Consider the following 25,141-nt stretch of genomic DNA (forward strand, 5'->3'; position numbering starts at 1 on the left):
CACTACCCAAACCTTCCAACGCAAAACTTCTTCACACAGAATTTTTAAGATAGCATTATTTTCCCTGTTAAACTGACAGAGAACATTTGACAGTTACCCTTGGGCCACCTGTAGGTATTTGCTAAAGAGCAACTCCTCAAATGCCTTTTTATTTGTTCGTTTTAAAGCTCACTTGCTCTATATATTTGTTTCATAACCTACTTGTTGAATACAAGGTATGTGTTTACTCAAACAGTAAAAAGTTCTTCACTGACTTAATTAAGAGCAATTAAGGAAAACAAATTTTACACACGGTAAGTCCTCTGGATATTAACACAACTTCAAATATCTGTTCAAGCAGCACATAACACCTGATAAGGCTACAAAAGCATACAACAGTGTGTTACTATATTTCTATAAAACAAATCTGTAAGAAAACTCATAGAAATTAGCAGGTTCTTCCTCTCTAATATGACAGTTGTCCTTCACGTTTTAGTGTTTGAATACTATCCCAACAGAAGGTACCCAAATCAAGGCTTAACAGTGATAACATCATATGACAAAACTTTTCCTTCAGAACACCTTCATTCCAACTTCATTTACAGCTGCTTTTTTAACTTGGATCTGTGAATACAATTTTTTAAGCAATTTTCAGGTTTTACAGTATTTTTTCTCCTCAGAAAAGAAAAACTTTGTACCTTATGGCAACACTGTGATACATCACCACTAAAATATAGAACATTAAATCGCACTTTGTACTGCACACCATGAAAGCAACGAAGGCAAATAAACATCACTTATTCCTTTATAAACCCCAAATTAAGCTTTTGAAGATGCATTCCTCTGCTGTCACTGGGCAACTGAAAGATTCTTGTGCCACAGACACTGAAGATGGAGCACTAACAGCACCTCATGGATGGGAGGTCACGATGACAGGGAACAAGCAGGGCTTGAAAACCCCTCGACAAACAGCTTTAACAGCTCGGGCTGGGTGCTGGGAAAAGCGAGCCCGGCAGGACAGCCCCCAGGCCCTGAGGGCAGGTCCCCACAGCGACAGGCCCTGCAGGGAGCCTCTGGCCTCCCGCCCGGCCCTGCGGAAAGCTGACGGAGGATCGGTGGCCCCCTCAGAAATGCGCTCGCTCGCCCGCCAACTGCTGTGCCTCAGCGTGCGGCGACAAAAAGAGCGCACCACCGGGCCTACCAGGCAACAGCGGGCGACAGGAGGCGCTCCCAGCGCACGGGGAAACGGGGCGGCAGCCCCCAGCCCCGACGGAAAGCTCAGCACCGGATCATCCCGTCTGCCCCGCTTCGCCAGGCGCCCTAAGCAACCGCGGCCGGTTTACCTTAGCGACGCCCCGCCCCGCCGGCAGCACCCGTTGCTGCGCGACAAGCGGGGCGGACCGCGGCCGAAGGGCTGTAGCGTGCCCCAAGCTCAGCCCGTACCCTGCTGGGCCAGGCCATGGCCGAGCCCCGGGAGGAGCCCTCGCCGCAGGCTGTCCCGCAGCCGCATGAACCAGGTTACGGTCTTTATCAGCCAGGATACAGTCCGTATGATGATCAGATACCTGATCCCACACAGCAAATGCTGGCAGTTCAGAATGCAAAAGCCTTTTTACTGAAGAGCAGCACAACGTCTGGCCTGAACTTGTAAGTCTGAAAGAGAGACTCAACTGAAACGGGTAGGAAGTATGAGTGGAGAGAAAAGTAGTGTTGGTAAAAGGGCAAAGGGTTATATGTTAAGAAGGGGAGGGACAGCAGGGGGTATATATAGAACTATATATATGGGGGGGGGTATATATATGGACTATAAATGCAGTAATTCCTACTATGTGACACTTCTGTGTATTCAACATCTTTCAGAATCAAAATTCCTAAGAGAATTTGTAGAGTTCAAAGGTTTTGATTAAGCGCAAATTTAAATTCCGCTTCGGCTCCAGAGGCAGGTGCAGTATATACCAAAAATGGAAGATGGGACTACTTCTATTATAGCCAGGCCAGCTTCAAGTCTAATTTCCCATAATGCTCCATGTTCCCCTTTCATTTGACTATTCCGACAATTTCCCCAAAGCTCCAGGTGATTAGCTTCTACTTTCAGTCTTAAAAATAAAATATTCTAAGACTTTTGTATAGTAGGCTGATAATATTTACATTCATATGACAGATATGATCATCTTGCTAATATGCTAACAAAGATCCTGGATGAACAGCCCACCAATGTAGTAGACATAATTGAGAATATCAGCAGGGATGTGAAGTGGGCTCAGTTTCGGAAAAAAATGGACACCCTTCGAGATGAACATGAGATTCTTCCAACATTTGAAGCTGCAGAAAAGCGTAAAGCTTTGTTCCTCAAGGCAAATGGAGAAGGAGAAGAAGAAATAGAAGAAGAGGAGATAGTGAGTTATTATCAGAGAAAAATACATACCATATACACCAGGGAATGGATGGGAGGATGGCGGGAAGGGAAAGGAGGAAGGGAGGAAGTTGTGGTCTCCTTTGTAGTATTGCCTCTCACAATTATATACATAATTGCAGCCACAGTACCATGTACCCTCTTCATAGCCGAGTTGGTCCCATGTCTAAGCGTGAAGAAGAAAACCCATCTGGTTACTTAGTTGGGTCTTTTTCCTGTAGTAAGTCTAATACCCTGAACCTTTAAAACCATAGATGTTCTAGAGAGGAACAGAAAGTAAAGTTTACAATATCTCCCACATGGCAGTTCAGCATGGAATATCGCATCTAATTTCTTTACCGAAAGTGACCATAATTCTGGTACTCCAGTTTGAGAATATTGTGCACAGCTGCTACTGTAAAATAGTGAACGGAGAATTTTGTGATCCTTCCAGCTCCAGCTGTGATTCCAGTCTGTCCTTCTCCAACTAAAAAAATAATAATAATATGGTCATAGTGAGGAACTATTAGAATTGAAAAGCCACTTCTTACAACAGGCGATTTTTCAGTATGCAGTTGCTTATATGCACAAGAATTTGCACACAATAAAAAACTGAATTAATTCTTAAAAAAAAACAAGGGAAACTAATCAACAAAATGTTGATCTTCACATGAAGTTACCAGTATATACTCAAATGAACTGCCATTGCAGAATACAAATATTAACAACAGCAAAGACAGTCTTTCATCTTTTCTGTAGCCTATTACTTATTTTACAGTAAGCTTATACAATGGTAAAAATGGAACATGTAGGGCATTTCAGAAAGGAATTTTGATTTTTTCTTATTCTGGTCTATCTTGCTTTGGTGTTAAGAAACTTTGACAGGCTGAAGAAATTCCATATGAAGCTAACTTTACTTCTTCCAAATTTGAAGACTTCTACTTGTTCTAGTTGTTCTAGTGAACAACTCTACTATCTTTGTGTGATACAATCACCTACCCACATGAAATGAGAGCAGGGTGAGAAAGTGAATGGAAATAATTAAATCATTATTGGCCTAGTTTTGCTTCTACTGAAGACAGCTGGAGTCTTATAATGGGCCTTAGTAAGAGAGAGCAGGGGCCAGTATTTTAAAAAATGAAAACCGTATGCCAAGGTTTTCAAAAGAACAACATTCACTCCAGAGAAATATTGCTGGTCTGGTGTCTAAATATATAAAATATGTATTATACTTTCCCCAAATGAATCTGCAACAAACACAAGGAAAAACAGTAACACTGTTTGCAGGCATCAAGGCCTCTTACATAGCTGACATGCTGCAGCACTGAAGTCCTTTGCAGATCCTGTGTAAGAATTATTACTTTCCTTATTTTGCAGCAATTAGAAATTTGAAATTTGAAATCTTGTATTCTAAAAGCTGAAGCTCATCTGTGTTCTCTTTCTTACCTTTAAAATGGCATTTCAGGTTGGGTTTTTTAAATTATAGTGGAAGATGTAGTGAATGAATATCTGTGAAGCACCTTGAGAGTGTAAGTGGCACTACAGGAAAGTGAAGTGTAACATTCAGTGGATAAACCATTGATTTTTCAAATAGATAATTATATTATTCTTCAGCTCTAACTCCATATCTTCTTTCCCAGGGAGAGACCAGTCTACCTAATGTAATGGAAACAGCCTTCTATTTTGAACAGGCTGGAATAGGCTTGAGCAAAGATGAATCCTACCACATATTCCTTGCCCTTAAAAAACTAATTAGTGTTCAGCCAGTGCCCCAGACCTGTCGCTTCTGGGGCAAAATTTTGGGTCTGGAGATGAACTATATTATAGCTGAAGTACAGTACGGTGAGGGGGCAGAAGAGGAGGAAGAGGAAGAAGAAGAAGCTATTGAGGAAGAAGGGAAAGATATGACTGAGTTTGAAGATGAAGAGGAGGAAAAAGAAAAAGATGAACCACCAAAGTCCACATATAAGTCCCCACCTACCATCCCAAAAGAAGAAAATGGAACTGGGGCTAATAAATATGTCTACTTTGTCTGTAATGAGCCAGGCAATCCCTGGGTGAAGTTGCCTCCAGTGACACCAGCCCAGATTGTCTGTGCCAGGAAAATCAAGAAGTTCTTCACCGGTAGGCTGGATGCTCCCATTGTGAGCTTTCCTCCTTTCCCTGGAAATGAGGCCAATTACCTGCGTGCACAGATAGCTCGGATCTCAGCAGGAACCCAGATCTCTCCAATTGGATTTTACCACTTTTCAGAGGAGGAAGGAGATGAAGAGGAGGAAGGAGGAAGAGATACATATGAAGAAAACCCTGATTATCAGCCTATTCCTGTGGCTGAAATGGTGGATTCTCTCTCCAGCTGGGTACACCATGTGCAGAGTATTCTAATGCAGGTATGTTCAGGAATAGCTCATTCACACTGTGGTGCTCATAGGGTTTCAGAATGTAAACACACTCCTCACCTGCACATTTGAACTATTCACCAGAAATGGTATTGGACTAAAATATTTTTTAAAGAAAATAACTTTGATGTAGTATATAACATGTTGCACATATTTACATTTAGCATATATTTTTATGTATATATACTTAGGAACCTTCTAGGTGTGCTCTTGAGATCAAAACCTACCTTTAGATAACAGTATGGAATTAAGCCTTGATAGATAACAATAATTTCTGGTGATCTATATTAGGTTTTCTCTTTTGAAGTCCTTACTTGACAAAAATGTTTTAAATTCTCTTTTATTGGGTAGGATGCTAAAACGCAGGTAGTTTATGATTGTACGCTAAATGGAACTTACATGATGTTTTCTTTTGGTTTATTTTTTATTGCTTACTTTCTGCTGTGAAACATGCAAATGAAAAAGCTTAAAAGCTTGTTGATATCAGGCTAGTGCTGGAAAGAGGTATTACTAATTTGATTACCATTGCTAGGTAAATTGCTGGCCAGTCTACCAATTCAAGAATGCTAGTGTGAAATAACAGCAAATAGTAGGAAAGAAGGTTTAAAATTATTACCAGAAAAGCAACAGTTGTAAAAGAAAAAATAAATACATGCATTAGAATCTGAAGATAACATTTTGTTATGTTCCTCTGACTGCTAGCTAGATAACAAGGCAAACTTTAAAAAGAAGTGTCAAAGTCCTTAAGTTAAGCCTCTTAGTTTGCAATAACTGGTAATGTAGCAGGATATAAACCAAATGGGCAAGAAAACTGAAGACTACAAAATAGCGAAAACTGAAGACTACAGAATAGCAAAAACTGATGACAGGTATAAGGTCATTCTGGAATAGTGAACATGAATGAGGGAGGAATGAGGGATATAGGGAACACTCTGCCAAGAGGATACAATATTCTGCTAACAATATACCAGTGTTAGAATATATATATTTCTTTTCTTCTCCCCCTCCCTTAACTATGAGTGCCTGTGTCTGAGCCAATTGTTTTAACCAGCTTGTATTCTTTGAGTGATTGACATATGTATTTATTATTTTTCCATATCAATTATAGGGTCGCTGTGTTTGGCTTAATCCTTTTCAAAAATCAGAAGAAGAAGAAGAAGAAGAAGAGGAGGAGACGACAGATGAGCCGGATGACATACAGCAAGAAATAGGACCACCTCTTCTCACTCCACTCTCTGAAGATGAAGGTATTCTTCATGGAATATGAAGTTTGTGATGGAGGGCTATTAGGAATGTTGTCATTTAGGTAGTAAATATTTGAAGTTACAGGACTGACACTTCATGGAGAAATACAGTTTGCCCCTGGAGGGTAAGCACATTCTTTTACAAAATTGATTAAAAGCAGAATGGCTATCAGAACTGACATTAAAACTGAAATAATTGGGTTTACTAGTTAACAATCTCGTTGTGAATAAAGGGAACAAGTACTCCAGACTTGTCAAGCTACTGCGAGTTCAAGACAGCTCACTACATTGAATACATTCAGCTCTTTTTCCATCATCTTTTTAGGTGAAAAAGTGTGTGTGCATGTGTAAATAAATAAATAAATAAATATGTACACGTGTGGATACACAAGTAAGAATTTAGATCCTGTAGCATATTACAGCAGCAAATCATGGAAATATGGAAAGCTCAGTATTAGATTACACCAACAGTAAATTATTTTCTTACTCTCCATTTGTTGATGAAGGTGTAATATAATTTATATGTAAGTTATGAAAAAGTCATTGACAAAAGACTGCTACTGAATTTCAGAAGCATGATCTTTTCTATACATTGGTCTATTACCATTCCTGTGCTACCTACCCATACATTCAAACAGCCTGTTTCTATACAGCGCCTACGTTTATTGTTTCAGACTTCCAGCCCTTCTAACATGCAACTTAATATAACCACTGCTTGAATTCTGTGAAAGTCTTGTAGCTCAGTCTTAAATATTTTGTAGAGGCATCAATTTATTCATTCACTGTGTGTTTGGCTACCTCTAGGTATTCAAAACATCCCTGCTTGGACAGGTCAGACTTCTACAAACCTGATCCCAGAATACGCTGTTGCAGTCCTCCAGTCTAACCGATGGCCTGGAGCATATGCCTTTGCGTCTGGCAAGTGAGTAGCTACTTGATATGGTCACAACACAGACTGTATATGCTAAACATAGACACCTGTCTAATGAAGCCAAAGCTACTTTATTATTAATTCATTGACTGAATTCTAAGTATTCTACAGACTGGTGGGGAAGGCAACTTAAATATGCACAGCAACAGTGAATATATATTTAAGACTGAACTGAATAATTGTTGGAAATGCTAGGCTGAAGCTAATGGATGTAAGTGTCCAGCTAGTATTTGGGCACAGCCCTCGATTCAAAACATTATACTTGAGTCTCTGGTACTTTTTATAAAAACAGCTACATTCTGTGGTTGTAATGTTTGCTTGTGATGCAGTCATGACCTCCACATGCTTTTAAATGGGTGCTGGAGTTGGTGTCAGGAACACTGCTATGTTACCAATGTGGAGTTGTGCAGTACAGCAAAGTGATATACAGCCTTCATCATTTTAGCATTTAGAGATTTTTAAGTGAAAGATGCATTAATCAACAGTCACAGCAGTTAAAAAGAGATACTGTCTTTTAAACACTCCTGTTACAGAATAGCTGCAGCAGGGTGACTTTTTGCAGAGCATGGAAGCCTGACAGTACCTCCACTGATGTTTTGTCATGGGTAGAATGTGTGACCTTTAACTTTTCTTTCTCAGGAAATTCGATAACATCTACTTTGGCTGGGGTCACAAATACACCCCAGAGAACCACAATCCCACCCTACCGCCACCAGTGCAAGCAGAATACGTCAGTGGGCCAGAAATCACGGAGACAAGTGACCCCACTCTGGAAGAGGAACTGGCTTTCAAGGCTGCACAGGAAGCAGCCTTATCTGCAGCTGAGGAAGAGGAGGAGGAAGAAGCTGAGGACGAGGAAGAGGAGGATGATGATGATTAAGATACAGGAGGGAAACATATTTTTTTTAACAGTTTAAACACGCATTGTAATTTCATAAATGAGTCATTAATTAGTTGATGCTAAAAGACGTGCATTTGCAGCGTGTTCTGTATTCTGGAGGCTCTCCCTTGCAGCCACCTTCCCCTTGATCTTACTTCAACCGAAAAAAAGAAATAAACTTAATTTCCCAGCAGTGTCACTTATACGTGTGAACGCGTATTATTTCAGTTCAGTAAATAGCGTTTTAACGAACCGACCGACATCACCAGCTGACGCCACTGCCGCCCTGGCCGGCACCACCTCAGGCCGCCCTGGGGGGGGAAGCGTTTCCCCACGCCTCCCCCTCGGAAGCTGTTGGCTGTGGTACGCTCCGCGGTTGCGTCTGTCGCTCGCGGGCCAATAGGAAGCGGCTGCTGTAGAGGTTTAAACTGTGCGGCGGTTAAGTCGCTTCGTTACTTCACTGAGTGCAGGCGGTCGGGAGGGGAGTAGCAGCTTCCCTGTCGCTCTGCAGAGGTCCTGGCGATGGCGGACGAGGGAGCTGTGACGGTCTGTGTGCGTGTGCGGCCGCTTATCGCCAGGTAAGGCCTTGTCCGGCGGTAGGGCCGCACCTGATCCCCGGCCTGAGGGGAGGCTGTAGCGCTGCACGCGGCTTCCATGTCCCTCGGTTCCCCCCCCCCCCCCGCGTTGCGGCCCCTCCCTCGCCTTCAGCAGGTCTCCCAGGAGTGCTGCTGCAGCCTTATGAAGTGTGGTGGTGGGGGCGAAGTGTGGTGTCCGTCCCCACGAAAGAAGGGGAAAGCCCGAACAAGCAGGGCTGTCGGAGCTTTGGGTGGGCGGTGATCGCAGAAAGGCGGTGCACCCGCCGTGTAGGATCAGGGCTCTCGGGTAACGGGATATTTCTTTGTTTTAGGGAAAATGCCTTAGAAGACAAAGTGTCACTCCACTGGAAAAGTGAAAATAATACTATTTCAGAAGTGAATGGGACAAAAGTGTTCAGTTATGGTAAGAATATGAAAGCAGTTACTTTGGTGTTTCAATGGACTTTTGTTACTGTGCTGCTTGAATGTATTAACCAAGTTGAGTGATGCTGGCTTTTTGCAATGTCCATCAACTTTTTTTTTTTCTTTTTTTGTCGCAATTTTAAAGAAGTGCCATCTGGTCAAGTAGGATTTCTGGTTCTGTCAGTACCAGGAATATGTTTTTAAAGGCAGCTTCCTAATGGATATGACTTTCTCTATCTGTGTTTCTGCTGCAGAGTGGCTTTGGAACACATGAGCTGTATTCTTTTCATATGAATTCCAGTTACGAATGGAGTAGACTAGGGCTAGTCCAGAGCATTAAGGGAAACAGGCCTTTGGGATCCCAGCATGTAAAAGTGTACAGTGTGGATGCTAGATTGTTGTAACTACCTCACTTTGAGTCTCTTCCTGCTGATCCACTCTACCCTTCATCAGGGACTGTAGTGATAGGGCAAGGGGTAATGATTTAAACTTCAACAGGGGAAGTTCAGGTTAGATTTAAGGAAGAAGTTCTTTACTGTGAGGGTGGCAAGGCACTGGCACAGGTTGTCCAAAGAAGCGGTAAATGTTCCATCCCTGGCAGTGTTCAGGGCCAGGTTGGACAGAGCCTTGGATAACAAGGTCTAGTGTGAGGCATTGCTGCCCGTGTTGGGGCGATTGGAACTAGATGACCTTAAGGTCCTTTCCAACCCAAACCATTATATGAATGTAGCCATTGCAAGGATTTTTCCCAAAATAAGATTTAATAAAATTGTGCTCCAGGCTAGGAGTTTAACAATTAGCCTGTCTTGTCAGGCTTACAATTCTCATAGATAAACTAGCCATAACATTTTTTTAGGGTTAAATGGGATGGCTTTTTAACTGTGTCCATCATTTTTAAGTTGGTTTTTTTTGAGTTGTCTGTTCATCATATCTTTTTTGGTTCCAAGCTTAATATTTTTTTTAAGGAAAAAAAAAAGCCTACATTAGAAATGTTACAGTTTATGTTTGAGTCCTCCTATAAACAGTCTGCCTATTTATTGAATCTAAAGTCAGCAATACTAAGAAAGATGGCAGCTTGGTTTTGACTTGCAATACAATGTATTCATATGCTTGATGTCTTGGTTTTTTGTTTTGTTTTTTTAAGATCGTGTGTTTCACTCAAGTGACAGCACTGAGAAGTTATATGAAGGTGTAGCTGTTCCAATTATACAGTCAGCTGTGCAAGGGTATAATGGTAAGTTTTAAAACTGTGTTCAATTCCTGGTTTTAATATATTTCATGGTTAATTACTTAAATTTAATCATCTGTTCTAGGCACAATTTTTGCTTATGGACAGACAGCTTCAGGGAAGACATACACAATGATGGGAAATGAAGATTCTGTAGGCATTATCCCTAAGGCAATTCGACATGTTTTCAAAGTTATCTGTGAGGTGAGTAATCCCATTACGCTGACGTGGCTGAAAGGACTAGTAATATTTGTAATGGTTATGTAAAAGTTCATTTTAGTAGCAAGGAGCTTGTGAAGGATATGGATTTACATTGGCCTATATGTTGCAGTTGCTTTGCTAGCCTGGCAAAGATGAGTAGTTTAAAAATAAAAAAGCTAATGGGACTCTCTTAGGTAGAATCAAATCAGAACAAAACTGAGCTGGGTTGTTAAACTTGTAAATACACTAAACTATACTATAAGTCTAAATAGATGCTTACCTGTTAATGTGGTAGACAGGGTAATGTGAATCTTTATTTAGTCTGCTATTTTAAAACTTACAAAAATTAACAGTATTAAAGGCTTCCAGTGGGAAGAATATGGCACTAAATTTACTTATATCAGGTTTTCAAAAGAATGATAGGCTAGTTGCTCAATGCTAATAGGAAGCAAGTAGAAGGTATAAGATAAAAGTAATTTCCAAAACATCACCTGCAGAGCACTTGTTATCAGTTGAGTGAAATAGTCATTGCTCCTTTAAGGAGGTGCAGAGTACTTTGTGGGGGTGGGGGGTTGTCTTTAAAACTAACTAAAGGCAAGAAAGCTTTCCATGGTGGTGTAGTCCTTGAGCCTGTTGTGCTGCCTTTCCTGGCCCCAGTATGATTTAGCAGGGAGGCATGGGAAGAAGCAGTAGCAAAGGAAATATGAGCAAGCAGAAAGAGAAGATGTCATGGTTTAAGCCAGTTGGTAACTCAGAACCATGCAGCTGCCTGCTTACTCCCCACCTTTCGCTTCTCTCCTGGACAGATGGGGAGGAGAACAGAAGGAATGTAAATCCCATGGGTTGAGATAAGAACAGTCCAGTAACTGAAGTATAATACAAAACCACTACTACCACTAATAATAATAATTATAAGGGAAATAACAAGGGGAGATAATATAAGCCTAAAAAGGGAAGGAAAATATCCAACAATAAGCACAAGTGATGCACAATGCAATTGTTCACCACCAACTGACCAATAACCAGCCTGACATGAGCAGCAATCTGCCCCTCCTGGTGACTACCCCCAGTTTATATATTGGACATGATGTGCTGTGGTATGGAAAACCCCTTTGGCTTGTTCGGGTCAGGTGTTCTGTCTCTGTGCCCTCCTGTCTTCTTGTGCCCCTTCTCACTGGCATAGCATGAGAGGCTGAAAAGTCCTTGATTGGGGTAAACATTACTTAACACACCAGTGTTTTACCTGTTGCTATCAGCATTGTTTTCGGACTAAAGATGAAACACAGCACTGCACCAGCTACTAAGAAGAAGAAAAGTAACTGTTACAGCTGCACCCAGAACAAAAGACTAGGTATACATAAAGGAAAGAGCCTAAACAGAAGGAAATTAGATATGGAAAGTGTATTTAAGCAGGACAACTGTCACCCTTCTGGTAGAGCAGTTACCTTTTATAATCTACAAAATGCGCTATACCGTTTATGCAGCTGGAAAGAGGTGGAATGGAATAAAACCAATTTTTGTATTGATAGATGCTAATGTGCATGTGGAATGATATCCAAACATATACCTTCAGGGGAAGAATACTTGCATTAAAAGGTGATTGTTAGTTAGCCTATTTGGTTTTGTTTGTTTGGGGGTTTTTTTAATTCTTTATTTTTTCTTATAACATCAGATTCCAGATAGAGAGTTCTTGCTAAGGGTTTCTTACATGGAAATCTACAATGAAACCATTACAGATTTGCTTTGTGATAAAAGGAAAAAGAAGCCTCTGGGAATTCGTGAGGATGTTAGTGTAAGTGCATATAATGTAGTATAAGTATGGTATCTGCTTGGAGTAAAAATAGTTAAAAAAAAAAAAAACCTTCAGAGGTGTGTAGTTGAAAACTTGTCTGTATCATATTGTATAACTTACCTTCAGAACTAGCAGGACACTTGATTTAGTAGAACAACAACAGTGAATTTGGGCTTGCTGTTCTTGGTTTCTCTATAACTGTTTGTAAAAGTAGACTTAATCCCTAAAGTTTTCCAGTATAGTATATTATAAAATCACAGAATGGTTTAGGTTGGAAAGGACCTTAAGGTCATGTAGTTCCAGCCCCCCCTGACATGAGCAGTGATGCCTCTGTCACCCAAGGCTCTGTCCAACCTGGCCTTGAGCACTGCCAAGGATGGAGCATTTACCACTTCTTTGGGCAACCTGTGCCAGTGCCTCGCCACCCTCACAGTAAAGAATTTCTTCCTGTAGCAAATTATAAAAACTGGTGGTTTGGGGAGGCAGGGAGTGTTTTTGCTTTGGGGATTTTTAGGTCTTCCAATATCCTGAATGATCAACACTTTTGGAACTTGGAAGAAGGGAGATTTTTCGGTTGTATGATTATGGCCTTATAACATTTACTGAGGAAACATACTTCTGGGTTCCCTCAGAAAATGACCAGAAGGGTATTTCTCTTAGGATTTTTATGTTTAGGAAACTTTCTAGATCTTTGTTTGATTCTTGTCCCTAAAGGGACTACAGTTTTGCTAAAGGTGTAAACTTGCCCTATCCCTTGTGACCAGAGTAAGAAGACATTCAACTAATAATGCTTCCTTAAAAGGAAGCAAACTGAAATAAACGCCATAATAATTGCTGGTAATCTTAATATATTGAAGTGAGTTTTAGAGTTCAGTAGAACTTATTACTGTGTTTTTTCTTAAGAGGAATACATATGTAGAAGATCTCATTGAAGAGGTGGTGGTTGCCCCAGAACAAGTAATGGAATGGATCAGAAAAGGAGAAAGTAAGTTGCTTAGCCCATGTCAGCTGATATCTTAGAAAGCATTAATGAACTGGGTATATCTAGAATCATAGGGTATCTCTCTGAGATTATATTCAGAGATCAGTGTGGTCAGATAGTTTTGAAATTGTGCTTTTTGTCTGTTATCTCCAGTTCATCAGAATGTAAGCAGAACTATTGTTACTTTTTGACAGAAAATCGTCATTACGGAGAAACAAAAATGAATGAACACAGCAGCCGTTCTCACACTATCTTCAGAATGGTAAAAACTGTTTCATTATTAGGAGGAGTGTTAATATTTTTCTAGTGGCTTAAACTTTATTGCATCGTCATCTTCTAGATCATCGAAAGCAGAGAACGAAGTGACCTTGCAAATGCAAACTGTGATGGAGCAGTGATGGTATCCCACTTGGTAAGCAGTATTCCAAGAAGTTATTTAATGGGCATTAAGTTATTAAGTAGGCAATTTACCATTGCTGCTTTTTTGAGAAAATGATACTGCTTTATGATGACATTACAAGCACTTTGTTGTTAACTTTAAGCAGGCATTTCTTAAGTAGAAATCATGTTTTTGATTTGTATAAAGGGAGACCATTAATTTTTTTTTTTTAAGTAGCCCCACTTAGCACTAATCTCTTTGGTGGATTTGAATCATAAAATGACGCTTTATTACTGATATATGAAATAGCCTAAACTGGGAGGAGTACACTGCTTATCTCTGGAGCGTTTTGGTTTCTGAAGCCTTCTCTATACAATTTCCTTGATACTTAGGGAAGCCAAATCATCTGGAAGAATGAAATCAAAATGAAAGCATTTGAGCTTGCTAGAATCTGCATGAGCACTCTTATTTAGCATTGGGAATAGCATTAAGTCAATCACGTGTTGTAGAAAGCTTTCTGTTCTGGCTTCATGTAGAAAAGCTCTGGGATCTGAATGTAAACACTGTTCATGTAGTATCTCAGCAATTTACTGCCCACTTTCTCACTGCAATGCATGGGATCTGTTCTTCTCACACCACGCTCTGCTGTCTTTCTGTTCCAACTGACTTTATAGTAACCTCTACTAACAGCAGAGAGAGAGGTTGGAGGTTTTTTGGCCTTTTTGGTCTGTTGCTGTTTGGTGGAGTTAGTATAAGATTTTACCCTTCTGAAACAGAAACCAGTTAAAGTGAGGAGTATATGCTCAGGCAAATCATTATGGGATGTTATGAAGATCTAGTTGACTTCTAACCAGATTTTGGAGGCATTTCATCTGGTATTTAATTTCTTTCTTTCCTTATCTCCACAGTGACAGGTAAGGAGAGATGTACAGCTGATTCAGGACAGGGTGCTAGATAATTTCTAGTCTCTCTTTCCCATGAAAGATTGGACCAGAAGATCTGTGATTCTATGAAGCTTTCTATGGCTTGAGTTTGTAGTTAACGCTTCTGTATTGAGCAACTATATATATCTTTTTGTCACTGAGAGTGGGGGGAGTTGCACTGCAATATTGGAAAATTGTCAGATATAACAGAATTCATACAAACTCATTCCATGTCCTTATGTACCTTGAAAGTACTAGTTGCTATGTGTTTAGTAGCTATGCATTGCTTCCAGTGATGACAGGCCTCTTGCTTTTTTCTAAATATAACTTCAGTTTTTGAAATTCTTAACCAAGATTTACAGTTAAGAGGATCTAAAACTAAATTGCCTCAGAATTAATGTGTGAAATACTTATTGAATTTGCAGAATTTGGTAGATCTGGCTGGCAGTGAAAGAGCTAGTCAAACAGGATCTGAAGGTGAGTGTTAAATGAGGCTCTTTTGAAGACCTCCTCTGTTTACCCTTGTGAGCTTGACTGTTAACAATGACAGCATAAAGCTGCACAAAAATGCTTTTCTCAGAAGAAAGTGATCTGAGAGAATACAAGTTAATATTCTCTTACAAGAAGTAATTAACCCAAAAGTTATATCTCAGGCTGGTTTGTTACACTTGCATGTGTTCATACAGGCATTTGCAAAACTTAAACAGGAAACAAAATTAAAGTTCTTATGGCCCCAGCTATTTGCTACACAAAAAGTATTAACATTTGGGAAAGATTGCTGTCTTATTTTGATGCATTTCAGCTATTATAAAGGATTTGATGATGGCTGCTTTTGGGCCATAGTGCATTGTGGCACTTGAGATTTAGCACTTGGATAACCCTTTTAAGCATAATAGCACAAAAGCTTGACAGGTTGAAAATGTATCTATCTTTTAAATTAATAAAGTATTAAAAAAAAACCTGCTGTGTGATATCTAGGTGTGCGACTGAAAGAAGGCTGTAATATAAACCGGAGCTTGTTCATTCTGGGCCAAGTTATCAAAAAACTTTGTGATGACCCTTCTGGGTAAGCACTTGTGTTTGTATACCTGTTTTAATATAAGTAGCTAATGAAATAAGAAATTAAAATCCTTTATGTGTAATCCTGGTTTATGCAAGTAGTTATTTCAAATAATCCATTACCTCTAGAAAAGATAATTACTGTGTTTTTTCTATGCAAAAATAGTCTTTTTTTTTTTTCCTCTTTCATCAGCTTCATAAATTACAGAGACAGCAAGTTGACTCGAATTCTGCAGAACTCCCTTGGAGGAAATGCGAAGACGGTCATTATTTGTACAATTACTCCTGTTTCTTTTGATGAAACTCTCAGCACTCTTCAGGTAAAACTTATCACCTCTAGCATTATTCAGACTCAAGGCTTCATTGTAGACAGGTTGAACAGGTGGAAGATGTAATCTGCTGGATTGTAGTCACATGAATCTTCTAAAGGTCCCCTGTGGACTTGCAACTTGAAATGTTTGTTTTGTAGACAGCATCTTTTCCCAGTAGTCATCTTGTGCTAGGCTGTCTAACTAGAGCTTTCTGGCAGTTGGTATCTCTTCCTGGCAAGAGAACCTGTTTTCTCATTCTCATTTTCCAAGCACAGTTAGAACTGCAAGTCTTTGCTAACACAAGATGTTAAGCAGATCCTACAGGAAAGGACCTATACGATTAGCTACAGTAATTGACCTATTCATGAATCCTTTAGGTAGGATTGTCTGTCTTTTTGATGGTCTTTTGAGCTTTTTATTAGATAAAAAACTTTGTATATTTTTGCTTAAATGTTAGGCTTCACTTTTTAGGTATTAATGTCAAGCAAAGACAACTTTCTTTTTCAAAGCTTAGAATAAATTAAAAAAGGAAATGTAAATATTTAATATTATATCCATTAATATATGGAAGTGTCCTTTTTTATATGTTTCTCTTTATTAGAGAAACTGTCCCCTTAATTCTATTGGGAAATGTGAGACAGAGTAAGTTTGATATATTTGTTCTTTTAACTATTGCCCATAATATTGCTCCAGTTTGCCAATACGGCCAAAAGAATGAAGAATACTCCCAAAGTCAACGAAGTGCTTAATGATGATGCCCTCCTGAAGAGATATCGCAAAGAAATTCTGGATTTGAAAAAGCAGCTGGAAGAAGTATGTAATAAGCGTGTTAGTCTGTCCTTAGTACTGATAGCTATTTTGAAACATTCTATTTTAAAACTAAACCAGTTAAATTTAGAGTGATAGGTAAACTGGTTTAAGTTGTATCTGTCATTTCTATTTAGAGAATAGAAATTGAAAAGACAATGTGAAGTTGAGAACAGCTGATGATGAGAGTCAACATAGCTGTGTGAAAGCTAACTTTCTGTAGCTTGCTTTCTATAGGTTAATATGTTTAAGAAATAGAAGTGTCGTGCCTTATAGCACACTTCAGTATTGCCACAGATCAAAAGGAGTAATTAATTGCAATATAAGCAGTTACTGTATGTCAGTTAAAGATTCCAACTTGATTCATATTTTAACCTGTTACTGATGTTTAGCTTCGATTTGAGTTGCAGGACGTTGCAACTGTGTAACACCATGGGCAAAACAGATGTCATGCATAGACACAGCTATTACTTATAAAATCAGCAATAGTAAATTCCTACCAAACAGTGCTCTCATGTGGTCATCTTTTTGCAAAAATCTGTGTAGTTGAAGAGCAATCTTGCAAATATTGTTAGAGCATAGATCATAAAAGATGAAGGAAAATCACAATCCTGAATGTACTGGTCTGGTGAATTAAATTGTCAAAATATTATTACGGATTGTCATATAATTACAGATTTGAAAATAGCCGTACAAAAAGTTTAAGGGAAAATAACTTGCCTCTTATACCCCAAATGAGTTCTTCTTAAAAATAAGCTTGCCCCTAGAAGTGCTTACTGTCTTCTGTACTCAAATATTCTCCTCATTACCTACTATATCAGAAGAGTTTGGGAAGTCCCATGTGACCTTTAAATTACCCTATTGTAAGCTTAAAATAAAAATAACCTAGCTATTGTGATGTAGTTCCTTTACAACAGAATAGGCTTTCAGTACTTCAAATTTTAAGACAACACATGCATTAGAGTAGTTTACTATTATTTGACAATTGAATGGTAGTTTCTCTAGCTTTAGGCTTCTGGCCCCATGAGAAGGTCATCTTAAGCATGTTGCACTTGAAAGAATTTGCTTTGGTTTTTTGTTTTTGTTGGGTTTTTTTGTCCTTAGAAAATCTGAGGCTGTATTGTTTTGTGATGTTTGACCTCTTTAAATACTAAGTCTACGGGTAAATTGTAGACTAAATTGTCAGTTTCATTGCTAAAAACAGCTCTTCCAGACTTAAGAATGTGTGTAGTTGTGTTTAAGTGTTAGTAATTGTGTGTCTTGTCGGAGTACTTTTGGCTCTTAAGATGGCAGTTTGATTAATAGTCTTTTTATGGAAGGTGTCTTCGAAGACTCAGATTCATGCAATGGAAAAAGACCAATTGGCCCAGCTGTTAGAAGAAAAAAATTCTCTTCAAAAAGTACAGGAAGATAGGATAAGAAACTTAACTGAGATGCTGGTGACTTCTGCCTCCTTTTCCTCAAAAGAAAATACTAAAGTAAGCACCTGTTCTAGATTTTATTTAACTGAAATACTATGCAAAAGGTAACATTAAATACATAGTCGTATTGACAATGAAGAATAAGTTTGATACTCAATGCTTACATAATTTTCCTTATTCTTAAAGGGGTAACTTTTAAAAGTTTTAAAAGTAACTCCTGAGTGACTATCAATTCAGTGTTGCCTTGCAGTGAACAGACTATAGATTTTTGCTTTCAATTTGTTCTGCTGTAGTTTAATTTTTAAGAAACTGCAAAACACAGTCTAGTTAGCTGCTGGTACTGTTACAGAGCTAGGCTGATGCAACATCTGTTCTCTAAATGCCTTGTATCACTTTTCTGTAAATACTTTTTTTTAAAGGCCAAGAGAAAGAGAAGAGTTACTTGGGCTCCTGGTAAAATAAACCAGGGAAATGTGAGCTATTTTGAAGACTTTGAAAAAACAAGGCTAAGTGAAACAAAAAAAATTAAAAGGTCTCTGACATCACTACCAGACATGGAGGATTGTAAGTATCTTCAGGAAAAAATAAGGAAACTTTGCAAAGCAGCTTTGAAGTGAGAAATAATGCCTTCTTAATGAGTTAAAAAGCAGATTTGTATTATTAGCAACCTAAAGCTGCATTTAGTTGCCATTTTACTGCTGAAATTGTTTTGTGAACCCAGTTTTAAGAGTTATGTTTAGCCCATAAGGAAACCTGTCTGCCAGCAAAGAATGCTGCCTAAAAGGGAGCTGGTTTTACCACAGTACTGGTAGTTCTTGCCTGGTATTAATTGGGAGCTTGAGTCTTGCTGTCCCAGATGAAATAATTCCCAAAGGGAGTAAGGCTGAAAGCACCCCCTTCCCCTTCTGGATATTGAGTTTTTTTAATTTCTTAAAACTGAAAGTAACAGGTGTGAGGTAAAAGACAGCATCTACAAATATTTCTGACATGCAGTAGTCATAGTTGTTCTTTAACACAGACTGTGCATCCAAACCACATTCTCTCCCCAGGAGAGGGTTTTTCTGTATGTAGGGGTGGTGCTTTTTAAACCTTGCAGGATACTGTTGGGTGGTTCTTTCCTTGACAACTAAATGTTTTCTCTAGTCTGTAATTAAGGAGATACGCTGCATTTGGTTTAGTACTCATAAGCTTGTTTTAAAGTGGTCAGCGTAAGTACGGACTGGACTTTAGTTGTGTTCCCTTTCATAAGGGAAAATTACGAGATTCATGAGTCCTGTGCAGTATGCTACATCTTTGCCATTGAATGATTGTTTCCAATCTAATAAAATCCATGGATAAGAAATTATTGATGTCCGGTTTAAAATCTACTGCTGTCTTATTTTAATCTTCTTTTTCAGCTTTGTTAGAGAATTCTGTACATGACAACCAATGTCCAATGGCTCCTGATCAAATTTCAGATGTAGAATGGACTGCTGGACCTAACATGAATTGGGTAAAATAATCTGTTTCAATTGTCTAATACATTGCATACATATGACATACTTCCCAGTAAGATCAGCCTTACTCTTCTATAGAACATCAGTATTCTTCTATATGTCTGAAGAATGATAACTGGGTAGAAAGTCTCTTGGTCATCTCTGAAGCTGCGGAATGGTTCTATAATTGCATAGTTTTGTGGCGAATGATCCAGTAAGCGTTGGTATTTAAACAGCACTACCCATGAAAAGACAAGCAACAAAGAACACTAAACTTGCTCAATCTCATAAGTCAATTAATTGAGAGCAATTCTTTTTCTAGACTCAGAGACACTTTGAAGAATCTGTAGAGCTCTGTGAAGCATTAGCACTAGAAAAGGTAAGTCTGTTCTGTGTTGTATAGAAATAAGACTGACATTCCAACAACAACTTCTAAAGCTTCTTGTGCTTCTTCAGGATGTTGCTTTAAATGAGATCAATGTCCTGCAAGGCAACTTTAACAACCTAGTATTGGAAAATGAGCAGTTGAGATCAGAAATAAATGAATTGAAGGAGAAACTCAAGGAAAAAGTAGAACTGGATGAATTTGAAGCATTGGAAAACCAAACACTGAAAGTTCATGAGGTAAGGTGCATTGAAATAGAGGTAAGAATTCCTCTGTGCTCAAATGTTTTCTAGAGTCTATTCAGTGTACGTAATCTTGGATCTTGATTTACAGATGGTGTTTATACCTACATTCAGCAATAGAATAAGTGAAGACAGGGCTCAAACTGTATTTACTCAGAGTGTAAAATTCAGACTTCAATTTTTTGAAAGTTTCTTACTGAAACCTGGTTAAACACATTTGTGTGTGTACATATCCATCATTTTCATATAGGCATGATCTGAATTTCACTCAGTTTCTTTAGGAGACAGTTGTTTTGCTGCATATAAATATGTTTTGGAACTGATCTGAAGTTACTGTACTGTTGCTAAACCATACTTCATATTTTGTGTGGAAAACATCTTGGCTTACAATCAAAGATAGCTCTGGCTTTTGGTAATCCTTTGAACTGTGGGGGTATTGACTTCTAACATTGTTTAATTTTGCAATGAAAACAATAAAAATAATAGTGAGAATAGTAATGTCTGTGGAAAATTGAAACCTCGAATTTTCTGCCAAGAAGTCAGAGAAAGTAAAGCTACCTACTGGATGACTTCCAGGAAATGCTGAAATACTTTCAGTTATCTTCACATTCTAGTGTTCTTAGTGGAGGTGTTCCTTGTCTGTCCAAGTCTGTCCAAAAAACCCCAACAGAACCAACCAAAACTGTCAAACCAGCTTGAGGTATTGAGGCATGGATATATTAATCCATTTCTTTCCTGATGCCTTCTCGGCAGATTACATGTACATACAAGTCTGAGTATCCTCTGAATATGAAACTAAGTTTGAAGCTGAAGTTACATCATTTTGCACTGTTGACTCAGGTTACAATCTAATAAGATCACCTCCAACTTCCATTGTGTTCCCTACAAATATTCATGTATCTTAAACAAAATGGATCCATAACAGATTTTTGGTCTAGCTTGTACTTAAGATTCTTTCTAAAGACCCTTTGTATGGTAGACTAATTGTGTTATCTTCCTTATCTGCAAAGATCTGTTAAACATTTCTTGATATCCATGCAGCAGATTAATTACAGCAATACTGAAAAGTCACGTATTTCACTAAAAACATTAGTTAAAATCCATCAATTTAAATCACCACAGATACATACAGGTAAACTATGATTCTGAATAATGACATTGACTTCTGACAGTAGTATTGTACCATATATTCTAAAACAATCCTCTGATTTAAAGATTACAGATTGGGTTTCCTTCTCACTGTATTCTGAACTACATAAAAATACAGGAGTGTGCTTGTTTTAAAGTTTTTTCACTAATCTTAAAATTACAGATTGCATTTTCACCTTGCCCATGCTTGTGACTTGTAGACGAGTGCTTATGGTAGAGCTTCTCTAAAAAAAGACCAAAAGAAAGGAGTTCCTCAATTTTACACATGCTTTTCTATCCAGTCTTCTACTTTGCCTGCTTTCAGAGGATGCCACTGAATGTTTTTGTGCCTTGCTTTACCTAAGGTTTGGCACCTGCTAATTTTGTTAGTGAACAGTTTAAATCACAAATATCTTCACTGTGGCATAAAAAGCTGCTTAACATTATTAGAATTTGAAGTGTCATAGCTGTACAATTTCTGCATTAATTTGCTCTTGCTTCTCAAGCTGTTACAGATTAAAATGCACTTGAATCCTTTTTAATTATGAGGAAGCTGAAATAGAGCTTTGCATCTTGTCTGTCTGAAAGAATATGTACCAACTTGCTTTGTAACTGTTTAAACAGACGTGTGTATATGGTTTGCCTACTAATAGAAAACACAAGACAGACCTTGCTTATTTTCATGGTGTTGGCAACTAAAACTAATGGTGTGGGTGCTTACTAACATTCTCTGCAATTTTGCTTCCATTTGCTCCACAGATGCAACTAATGCATGAAATTACCAAGTTAAAGAGTCTAGTTTCAAATGCTGAAGTGTACAATGAGGAACTTGAGGTGAGCCTGTCCATGAATTTACATGCAATAAGACTTGTATGAAATGTGCTTGGTTTGTTTATTATTTTAAACACTGTCTGCTGAGAACAACCTAGGAATCAGTGGGCTCTGGTTAGTCTTACTAGCTGTATGGGGGATATGTCTGAAACCCATGAATGCTTACTATGAACAAAGCGTTCTTTTGTTAAATTAGTACCTGAAAAATCAAGCTGGGCACTAGAATTTTTCTTCTGCTTTTCTTTTTCTTCAACTTTTAGGCAGAAATGAAGTCCAAATTGGAACTGCTGAAAGAAAGGGAGAACAAAATAAGTGCATTACAAAAGCGTGTGGAAGAATTACAAAAAGCAGGAGCAGAAAAGGACACATCTTTTTCAGTGGTAAATTTGCATTTTCTGGATTGAGAGGTGGTTTTGGTTTTGTTGATTTGGATTTGTTAATTTGGGGTGTAACCTTAGATATAATTGAAATCTGCTTCCCTATACATCAGGAAAACTTTACACAGCTAAAAATGCTAATTACTACATTATCATACAGCTGTATTCTGGTGAAATAAAGCTATGGGAAATTCTGCTCTTTATCCCATCTCTCAAATGAGCCTGCTACTGTTCATTTTAGAGTAAACTTCCTAAGTTTTCTAAGCCTGTATTTACATTTTAAATGCATTATCATGAGCACCTTTGCTTTTTTATGTCTGTATATTTTTTTGATGTCTGAGTGTTTATTTTCTTTTTCAGGGAGATTCTGATAAGCTCATTGAGGAAATCCAGCAGCTGAATAAGTCTCTCTTAGATAGTGAAAGCGTAGCCTTGGATGCCAAAAAAGAAGCGGCTTTTCTCAGAACTGAAAACTTGGAGCTGAAGGAAAAGATGGCAAGTACTATTTAAAAGCATTTATAGCTGTACAAAATGCTGTTAACGGCCTGTCTGCTCCCAGACTGGTAAAGAAGGCAATCAATAAAGGCCAAATGTTACAGAGTATTTAGAAAAAGCAAAGGACTCATGATTCAAGTAATGTTTTTATTATGGAATTCATGGAAAATGGGTCTTCAGAAGAAAGGTAAAAAGAAAATACAGACTTCTTGCACAGGAGTAGGTGGTTAGCTTTTGGTGTACCGAGAGAGTACAAATGAACAGACTTCAGGGACTTACTGGGACATAAGACTCCAAATCTAATTCTACCAGAGAATAAAAAAAAGAAATATGAAGTCTGAGAAGTGTGACTTGAAGGCTTGTCTTGAGGGAGTAAAGACAAAATTGTAGACATAATTATGACCCTGACCTCTAAAGTAAGGTATGTTTTGTTATAAGACTCTGACAGGAATGCAGTTGTTAGATTGTGGCTTATTCTGCCGTGATTATCATAGAATCATAGAATAGTTAGGGTTGGAAAGGATCTCAAGATCTAGTTCCAACCCCTCCGCCATGGGCAGGGACAACTCGCACTAAACCATCCCACCCAAGGCTTTGTCCAACTGGGCCTTGGACACTGCAAGGCCAGACTTGTTCAAGGTGACAACAGGAAATGTGACAGATGCAGTACTTAAATGTTAAACCAGTAGACTTTCATTTTGTGTATGAATTGCATTGTTTGTTTTTTTTTCTTGAAGAGTGAACTTTCAAAGAATTACAAGCAAATGCAGAAGGATGTTGAATTCTATCAAAGCCAAATAGAAGCAGGAAAAGCCAGCTACAAAAAAATGCAAGCTGACTTGCAGAAAGAGTTGCAGTCTGTATTTCAAGAAAACATGAGGCTAACTTTGTTGATGGAGGGTAAAGTTCCAAAAGGTACTATTCCAGGTGGTGCTTTTATTCTTCTACCCTCTCTTCCCTTTCTCCTGCAATGGCAGGGGAATAGGTAAGACTTTAGCTTGTCTTTTCAAATACTTGGAGCTTGTTGGTATGAAAATACTATCTGGTATTGCTGGCACATAGCAACTGCTTTAGCACTTTCTTGAACTATTTGGAAAACATCAACCTAATGTTTTTTATTTTACATAAAGGCAGTCAAGTTAATAAGGGTTGCCAGGGAGAATCTGAAACAGACTGGATGACAACCTAACAAATGATGACAGAATTCAAGCCAGTAGTTTCATCTTTTAATTGCTGGCCACTGTAAAACACACTTTCCTAGAATTATATCAATATGATGTCCAGAATGCATTATGAACTTTTGTTTACTTTTAAACATGCTTTTCTTCTCTTGCACTCTTATTAATATAAACTTGTTAATTCTCTAGATCTGCGCTCTCTTGAGGAGGTGGAAAAAAAGGCAGCTGACTTAAAAGGAGAGCTAGAAGAAGCATTGAAAGAGAATGAATTATTACAGAAACAAGTAAATGAGCTATCAGAACTTCAGTATCTACCAAATACTGTTGAGATACAGCAGAAAGAGGTAAACAATCTTTTTCCTTGTTTCTACAGTGTACTTGGCTGGTAACATATCAATGGATACCTACTGGGTATAAAGATTTAAAGCAAAAAGTTGTCTTGAATCAAATAACTGAGATTTTGTAACTAAGCTGAGTAAATTGTTCCTCAGGCATTTAATATTTTCAGCTAGGAATAAATTCAAAACCATGTGTTTAATCATAAAGTCTACTATAATTAATCAGGAATTTCTAGTCCAGCATTTGCTTTGCTTAGTTACCATGGTTACCACTGATAACTGTGTATATGCATAATAGAAACTTTTAAGGAAACTTTGCAGTTTACTGGTGAGATAGGGCTTGGTACACCAAGTTTGCTATAAATGTCTTAGAAAATGTTTGCAAACGTGTTAAGTTTCTTTATCCTTAAGTACCTGCTACTAAGTATGTGCAAGGAAAATTATCCAGGGCAAGTAATCTCACAAAGTCATGAATGCTTTGCAAAATGTTCCAAACCTTTCCAGTGGTCTCCTTCCACTGTTAAACAAAGCTTAATTACATGTTAACAGCTTTCTTAATGATACAGAGTTTAAAGTATTAATGCATCTGAATATTCAGCCAGACCTAGCTCAAACACAGGAAAAGTACTTAAAGAACACCTAAACAGCTGGAGGAGAGGTTTCAAGGCTTTGGCAGGGGCTTATTTGTCTAGCTTCTCTTTGAAGAATTGTTTGTGAGGCAGCTCCCTCCCAGTAGAGCAAAACCCAATATACTGTGCTGTGTGTT

At 38.4% G+C, this 25,141-nt stretch overlaps 2 protein-coding genes across 4 annotated transcripts in view; both read left to right on the forward strand.

Moving 5' to 3' along the window:
* Positions 1-1,372: 1,372 nt before the first annotated feature.
* LOC136007316 (radial spoke head protein 4 homolog A-like) lies at positions 1,373-8,017 on the forward strand. Of its 2 annotated transcripts, none has more exons than XM_065665221.1 (6): positions 1,373-1,626; positions 2,141-2,375; positions 4,012-4,761; positions 5,879-6,017; positions 6,819-6,936; positions 7,585-8,017. In XM_065665221.1, exons 1-6 carry the CDS (start codon positions 1,439-1,441, stop codon positions 7,823-7,825), a joined length of 1,671 nt encoding a protein of 556 aa, XP_065521293.1. In that variant the 5' UTR covers positions 1,373-1,438; the 3' UTR covers positions 7,826-8,017. The 2 variants fall into 2 exon arrangements, with proteins under 2 accessions (XP_065521293.1, XP_065521295.1); XM_065665223.1 differs by having other exon boundaries at positions 1,580-1,658.
* A 259-nt stretch (positions 8,018-8,276) lies between these two features.
* CENPE (centromere protein E) overlaps positions 8,277-25,141 on the forward strand; it is a 37,132-nt gene continuing 20,267 nt past the window's right edge. Inside the window, exons 1-22 of one of the 2 annotated variants that reach the window (XM_065690973.1) lie at positions 8,277-8,403; positions 8,733-8,824; positions 9,968-10,057; positions 10,137-10,255; positions 11,925-12,044; positions 12,948-13,029; positions 13,221-13,288; positions 13,367-13,438; positions 14,754-14,805; positions 15,307-15,394; positions 15,581-15,707; positions 16,392-16,511; positions 17,825-17,983; positions 18,346-18,490; positions 19,324-19,418; positions 19,724-19,780; positions 19,858-20,025; positions 21,916-21,990; positions 22,248-22,367; positions 22,725-22,859; positions 23,597-23,774; positions 24,227-24,381. In XM_065690973.1, the coding sequence (XP_065547045.1) occupies positions 8,348-8,403; positions 8,733-8,824; positions 9,968-10,057; positions 10,137-10,255; positions 11,925-12,044; positions 12,948-13,029; positions 13,221-13,288; positions 13,367-13,438; positions 14,754-14,805; positions 15,307-15,394; positions 15,581-15,707; positions 16,392-16,511; positions 17,825-17,983; positions 18,346-18,490; positions 19,324-19,418; positions 19,724-19,780; positions 19,858-20,025; positions 21,916-21,990; positions 22,248-22,367; positions 22,725-22,859; positions 23,597-23,774; positions 24,227-24,381 (2,373 nt within the window). In that variant the 5' untranslated portion in view covers positions 8,277-8,347. The remainder of the gene's footprint in view (positions 8,404-8,732; positions 8,825-9,967; positions 10,058-10,136; positions 10,256-11,924; positions 12,045-12,947; positions 13,030-13,220; positions 13,289-13,366; positions 13,439-14,753; positions 14,806-15,306; positions 15,395-15,580; positions 15,708-16,391; positions 16,512-17,824; positions 17,984-18,345; positions 18,491-19,323; positions 19,419-19,723; positions 19,781-19,857; positions 20,026-21,915; positions 21,991-22,247; positions 22,368-22,724; positions 22,860-23,596; positions 23,775-24,226; positions 24,382-25,141) is intronic. The other variant, XM_065690982.1, reaches the window with a different exon arrangement.

The sequence above is a fragment of the Lathamus discolor genome, chromosome 1, assembly GCF_037157495.1.
Source record: "Lathamus discolor isolate bLatDis1 chromosome 1, bLatDis1.hap1, whole genome shotgun sequence".
Classification (NCBI taxonomy): domain Eukaryota; kingdom Metazoa; phylum Chordata; class Aves; order Psittaciformes; family Psittacidae; genus Lathamus; species Lathamus discolor.